Here is a 7,436-nt window from a genome sequence, read left to right on the forward strand (position 1 = left end):
GAGGAGTGGTCAGCTCAGGGGACGTGAGCGTCTGCAGGTTGGAAAAATACAGTCTAAACGCGCGTGTCCTGCTGAGACAAACCCTAAAATTTTTTCTGAATCATCTTCCCTTAACAGCTTGAGTCTAAAAATAGTCTGTCTAAAATCAGTCCCAATATTTACACTTCTTATCAAACTTTGACCAGCATCTTTCAAATGCCGACTGAACTTTTTTTTTTTCTCATATAAACTTGTATCTAACCTAGGCTGACTTCCCATGCCCAGGATCAGACGTTCTCCCTCTCGGTCTGAGAGGCGGCATCACACATATTATTTCACGCCAATACAACCTCAAAAAGTTTCAGCTTGCCATACTCATATTCAGCTTGACACCATCCAGGTTCATTGATAGATACAAAACATTTGACATTTTTATGTTTTTGTTTTTTGCATATATTCAGCATAGGAGGCACTTGAAGAGAGTATCTACACACTAACAAAACACAGCGTTATCGCCAAAAACGTGGGTATCTAAAATATCTTTGGTGTGTCAACACAGTCCAGTCCTTCCTTTCAGCTTAAGCTCACTTCTCACTTTTTTTCGGATGACCTCAGTGCTTGAGTTACTGAGGAAAATAACATCCTGATTTTCACTTCCTACATCTTCTATGGATTCCAAGGAGTGCTGTGCTTGTGACCAGAAATGTGTGCGAGTGTGTGAGTGTGTGTGTGTTGGGGCGGGGTATGCGCATGTGTTTATGTGTGCATATGCATGTGCATGCGCGGCGCATGCGCATGCGTGTGTGTGTTGGGGAGGGGTACGAGTATGTGTTTGTGTGTGCGTGTGCATGTGTGTGCGTGCGCTTGTGTTCGCGGGGCCTATGCACAAATCTGAAGCACATATGGGCCAGAACTTGGGAGAGCTTCTCAAAATGAGAAAGTTTCTTTTATGCCACTGCACCGGGCTCCAGATGCAACCCTCAGAAAGTGGGTAGTTCAGGATGTGTCTCTCTGTGGTGCAGGCTCTTGGCCTGTGTGTGACCGTCCCTGGCCCTGGCAGAGAGCCACTGAAACCTGGTCAGATTGCACCGCCTGCACGAGCCTTAGTGATCTCACTTCTCCAAATCTCTTTTCTTTCTTTCTTTCTTCCTTTCTTTCTTTCTTTCTATCTCTTCCTTTCTATCATTTTGAGGGATGCAATAACTTTACCTCGGCATGATCCAGCCAACCCCATCTTCCACACGAGAAAAATAAAAACAAACAAGAAATTTAACTTCTCCCAACAGGAACGAGGGACAGGTCATCCCATTCAACAATGTGACCAGCAATAATGGGTCAAGCTGAGTCCATGTGTGTCCATTTGTGGTCTCCCTCCATGCCTGGTTTGGCTCAGTTGCAAGGCAGCCATGGAGAGAAGGTGTGCATGGGCTGGCAGGTGTACACGGGCTGCACCTGGGCGATATAGTAGTTGCTGAAATTACCGTCTGACACATAAGGTGCCGGCTGGTAGTAGCAGGTGACGTTAGCCACGTTGGGAATGACGTTTTGCTCCGCCAGCACGCGGACCGCTAACATGGTGATGAGGCTCAGCGTCTGCCGCCTCTCGTGGCCCATCAGGCACACCGTACTCTCGTTGACCACGTCATGAAGAGTGGTCAGGTATTCGTATTTGCGGTCTTCCAACCCCACAAAATGGTTCTGCAGGTAGGACTCCAGCTTGCGCCTTTGCTCGGTCACATCCGAGAAGTCAATGAAGAAGCGGGAGCACATGTAGCGTTCTAGAAGCTTCATCTCCGCCTCAGACGCGGCACGGAAACCCCGCACCAGTAGGTGGCAGTATTTCAACAGACCGCCGCCCCTGATCTCTTCTGGGTTGCGGGTGCAGATCAGCTTGCGCTGCAGGTGATCGAGAGCCACGGCAAAGTCACCGTACACGCTCTCACCTACGATGGATGGGTGGAACGTCTCAGCCATGGGGTTCTCTGAGCACTCATAAAACAGCAGGAGAGAGTCAAGGCGGATCTGGAAAGAGTCCACACTGAACTCAAACTGCCTGCGCAGCGAGTCCACGAATTTGAGCTCCACATTCTTGCCACTGTTGTTGGAGAGGGAGATAAGGCTCCACCGGTCTGAGTCATTGCACACCTTCACCATCTTCTGCACATAGGCCTCCTGGAAGGGAGGGAGGGAGAGAGAGAGGGAGAGGGTGAGAGAGAGCGAGAGAATATGTATTGAATGACAAATAAAGGCAGGGAGAAACAACTGTAGACAGATACAAAATTGTAAGTGATTTTATCATTGTCTTTAATATACTTCGTCAGTGCCTCTGTAACATAAATAAAACGTCGATGTTATGAATATGGGTCAATTTTTTTTAAGGTGAAGCAAACTATTCATTTATCTGCATAGATAGGAATGCGTGAATAGTTCGGTTACAATTTCGCTTTGCTCACGATTTGCATACGAGACAGCCAACCATAGTACTTTCGATAAACTTTATATTCTGAAATGATATCTCCCGCATTTGTGAAATGAAGACGTAGTCAGGTCTTCTCTAGCATCTAGGCAGCAAGCTCTGAATGCGGATCCGCTGTAAATTGGATTAAAACAATCCTCTTTGTAGTAGAAACCATCCGTTTTACTATCAGTGCCCTTATCTTATTGCACTTATTGCACTTTCTCAAGTTTCAAACCACTTTAAGATGCCTGAACTGTGACACAATGCATCCTTTTACGAAGTAGGCTATAGCCTATTCTATATATATATATATATATATATATATATATATATATATATATATGAATGTATGTAGGTATATATACGTGTATTTGTTTGCGTTATACATACAAATATACGTCACTTACTTTTAAGGTAACGGGTGTTATCTTTTCCTTGTTCACACCTTCTGGTAAGAAATCCAAGAGCGAGTCTAAAACGATGTCTTTGATGGTCTGAAATTCCATTTCGCTTTTTAAGTCAGCGCAAAATATGAGGTCAAGATCCTTATACCCCAACCCGCTGTCTTCATGCAGAACATGACTAGCTGCAGAGCCGTTTAAACGAACCTCTCGGATGTTAATCTTTCTTTCTTGCATCCGACACCGGACCACTTTGACTATATCCCGGGGCTTCATCTCCAACGTTGGAAAGTTCCAGCGACCGTGGATAGGAATGGATTCGGTTAGGATGGCGTCCAAACGCTTCACTTGCTCCCAGTTAAGAACGCTGTAGTTGCTGCTCTCCCCGTCTAGGTTTTTCTCTGTGGAGCTGACATTCAAATTGTCCCCCATTTTGATAGGTATAATACTCGCCTTGAATACACTCAAAACTCAAGTTGAAGCATGTCTGCAGAATGTGTTTACAAATGTGGTAACAAAAATTACAACGGAGTGTCTGCCCTGGAGAAGTTTTGCAACATTAAATTTGTAGTTTTTCTCTTCTTAAGACTTGTGGGGGGGAACTGCATGACAACGGTACAAAATAGTCTGCAGTAAGGGTCAACTTTTCTTTGGGGGAATACTAATTTCTCTTGATGTGCGTCTTCCTACGGCAGTGGCACTGCGTACTTCGACAGCCCGACTCAGTTAACCGCTGTGCGTAAAGCTCGCATCTGTCACCGCGAGCGTACAAAGGGTGAAATGGTATAATTCTGGAGTATCGCCAGAGCAACAGAGCCCTGTTTTTAAATATCAGGGTTAGTGTCCCGCAATCGGTTGCATGCCGAAGCGTTCTAAGTTCAGTATTCCAGTATCTCCGTAGACATATGGTACGCTTTTTAATCAGTATGTATTTCAGACGGCGACCTACGCACGTTCATGTAGTTTTCTTTCCCCTCTAATGCAAGACAACTGACGCCGTCTGAAGCATTAGCTACATGGTGCCGTCTGTTCTGCAAAATAGCACAAACAACCTAAAATCAATGTTTGCCTACATCACTGAAAGAAAAAAATAACTACAAAATCAGTACTATCGCCATATGCAAGTCACTATTCTAAGTCATATGCAAGCAGTACAATTCATTTATATAAACATCTAAGACATGGATTACAGTATTTTGTAATTTGATGAATGCAAATTACCTATTTATTACTTCTTCACCATTGTTCCCAAAAGACTGGACGTTTCTCACGTCATTATCTTTGCGCTCGAGGAAAGCTCGCGGAGTTCTGAAAACTTGGTCCAGTTCACTCGAACGGTAAAGGGAAAGAAGGAATGAGTGACAGCTTGTTTCGCCACTGACATGTTACAGCGGTCCATACTCGGCCCCGCCCACTGTGATACGAAGTATACAGACGAAGATACTCAATGAGGAGTAGTAGAACTAATGCATGTAAACCGTTAAGTTTTTGCTTGTGACAATGAGCGCTTGCCACGATGATAATTCAGGAAACGGGAGAAGCATAAAACAAAAGCCTACTTAATTTTGATTCGACTATACACCTGTACCTGCACTGCTATTGCAGGTAATAATGTGCAGTTTTTTAAAGAGCCGTATCATTGCTGACGGCTACACATTGCTGAAGTGCTGCCCTCTGGGGGTGGAAAATGGTGTCTGTGAGTAGCGCGTGCGGCGTGGTGTGCGCGACTGTATGTGTGAGCATGCCCCTCTTCACGACGCCCGCTCGATCATTCACTAGACAAGCTGTCAATGCCATGTTAAACCTATTTGTAGTGAAATTATTTAAGACAAAGTGCAGGCACCACAACCTGACCCCTCAAATGTTATGCAGACTTCTGAATAGAACAAACGGTACGAGACGTGCTTAGGTATTTCGCTAAAGACAAGAAAGAAAACAGAAATATGGAGAGACATTGATGGAAGAATGCAACATAAAACACAAATGTGTGTGTGTGTGTGTGTGTGTGTATTTAGTGGGCCAGAGTATCAGGTTAGGCTAGATGTCACCCAGAATCCATCATAGGAGTGGACGTGCGTCACCACGGCAGCAGCCAATAAAGTAGGATTACCTTAGATTACTCTCTATACCATGACACTGGGACATTGTGTGTGTGCGCGCGCGCGTGTGTGTCGGTGCGCGTACGTGCGTGTCTGTGTCTGTGTGGGGGAGAGACTGAGAAATGGAGAGGATGAAAGTCTTATTGCGACTGTGTTTGTCCACTTAAGAAAACATATATAAGCTGAATCTCGTGCTAAAAATAAATTGCAAGTGTATAGAATGTGTGCTGAACGCAAAGGTCCTGTTCACAGTACATGTTTCAAATAGTTTCAGTGCAGACTGGAATGTATAACAGTTCTTCATTTCCTGATCATATTTCTATAAGTATTCATTTCCATGTTTGACCATTATATGCACTTTAATTTGTTTTACAATGTAAGTGGAGTCTTGACCAGATGTGAACAGGCGTTTCAATTAACAACTCACGACAGGACCTTCTAACACCTCCCAGTATTTCACAATATCTCACAGTATCTTACAGTGTTTTACAGTGTCTCACAATAACACTATCTAATCAAAAATAAAAATGCTGATGAATTTGGGAGTAAAAAATTACAAATTACCAAGTGACCAATTATACTGTCACCCTAGCAGTGAGTATTTTAATCCACTTTACCAAAAGAGTTTTGCCAGAACAATTTTTCAAAATATTTTTCTGCAGTCAGAGGGAACAAAAGGAGAAAAATACACCTTCTTGTGCCACAGCCGTCACAAGAAGCACATTATACAACGACTTCAGTGGTAGAAGTGTGCAAAGAAACTTTAAGGACTCATAGCATACAGACGAGGAGTGCCCAAGTCCAGTCCTGCTGATCTACCCTCATGTGGCATTTAGTTGCAGGCCTAATTTAACATGTGTGATCCTGACAGTTAAAGTCGTCATGAGCATCTGAGTGTTAGAGTCAGGTGTGTTAGATCAGGGCTGAAGGTGAATTCTGCAGGCATGTAGATCTTCAGAACTGGATTTGGGCATCCTAGGTATACACAGGGCATACACATATCAGATATCCTCTATAACTAGAACAGCATAGTCCATGCACAGCATGACAGCTACAGATATCATAAAAATGACAGTTTTTTTTTTCTGTCACACACAAGCCATTGCAAACAGTTGTCACAGTAACACTTGGACACAGACAGCTTATATTAGTGCTAATGAGATGCCAGTTAGTTAGTGCTAATGAGATGCCAGTAGAGTTGGGTTCATTCTCTGTGTCCATTTCATATGCCTTGATTGTGGGATGTGTCATCTTTGTGACAAATAAGACTTTGCAGAGGTATGAGAAAAATGTTTTTATTGTAGGGCTAAGTGTATTTTGTACCATAAGTCTTATAGGGGTTGTTTATCTGTGATTCAGGAGTAGCTGTAGCATTAGCATTAGCTCCATTCTGAGGAGAGAACTGTCATGACTCATTTCTGAAAACTGAGAAAAGCCTCTGTCACAACAGGGTCCTTGTATTTCCAAGCCCCAAAACTTCCTGTGTCGTAAAATCATCTGCTTCATCTTAACCGCCACTCAGCAACATCACATTTCCAGTCAGCATAACAGGACCTGGAAGTGAAAACCTGACTGCCCATAAAGACGGGTGAAAACAAATCTGCCTTTTTCTGTTATGTGGTGTTTCGTGTGTGTGTGTGTGTGTGTGTGTGTGTGTGCCACTGAGAGCATTGTATAGTTCTCATAAGAATACATCCTTGTGTTTTCAAAAAGATTTCACAGCTGCTGGTCTGAGAAGTGAGTAAAATCCAAGCAGCTGTGGTAGCAATGCATAAATGCTTTATGGATTTTAATGCCAGTTTCATCCACCAGTCTGAAGTTTTAGGGTCAGATGTTGAAATTTTGGCGGGTTTTTTTTCTCTGATATATTTCTTACAGATTGAGGAGAGGCAATAATTTGTGCACTATGGCTGCAGTTCTCACAGTCATTGGTTTGGTTACAACTACAATTAATTAAGCTCAACTTGCAAACACTCTTGTCCAGAGTGATTTACAAGAACTGGATTTACATTGAGAAGAAGATAAAACAGTATTTCCCCTCCTCAGAATAGAAGGGACCGGGTTCAAGGTATAGAAGTATATCCTAAAGATCTTCATTCGCTGTCTGTGGCAGAGAAGCGGTCAGAGAAGAGCAGTTGGATTAGAGATGTCAAAGTGTGTCCTACAGAGATGCATTTGGTGGTGGAAGATGGAGGAGGGATTCTGCATGTATTATTTTGATTGGAAGGTTGTCCCACCACCGTGCTGTGAGAAGCCAAACCACCAACCTTTTGGTCAACAGCCGAACGCGCTAACCGACTGCGCCACGGAGACCGTGACTCTGTCCTGTCAGAGTATCATGACATACCACAGCCTGCAGGTAGTCAAGTGCAGTCCCTTTCACTCCTACTGCAGGGATAAGAACCAAGATCTTTCACATATTACTTGCTGGTATATGCAGCCAGTTGATTAGGGAGGGGGGGGGAGCAGGAAGAGAATGAGATGTGTGGGGAATTTACA

General features: G+C 43.7%; 1 protein-coding gene across 1 annotated transcript; it reads right to left on the bottom strand.

Moving 5' to 3' along the window:
* Positions 1-845: 845 nt before the first annotated feature.
* tent5ab (terminal nucleotidyltransferase 5Ab) lies at positions 846-3,270 on the bottom strand. Its single transcript, XM_030786856.1, has 2 exons — positions 2,845-3,270; positions 846-2,151 (listed from the first exon to the last, which is right to left on the bottom strand). The coding sequence occupies exons 1-2, from the start codon at positions 3,268-3,270 to the stop codon at positions 1,369-1,371; spliced, it is 1,209 nt and encodes a 402-aa protein (XP_030642716.1). The 3' UTR covers positions 846-1,368.
* Positions 3,271-7,436: the final 4,166 nt, after the last annotated feature.

Source organism: Chanos chanos, chromosome 10 (genome assembly GCF_902362185.1).
Source record: "Chanos chanos chromosome 10, fChaCha1.1, whole genome shotgun sequence".
Lineage (NCBI taxonomy): Eukaryota > Metazoa > Chordata > Actinopteri > Gonorynchiformes > Chanidae > Chanos > Chanos chanos.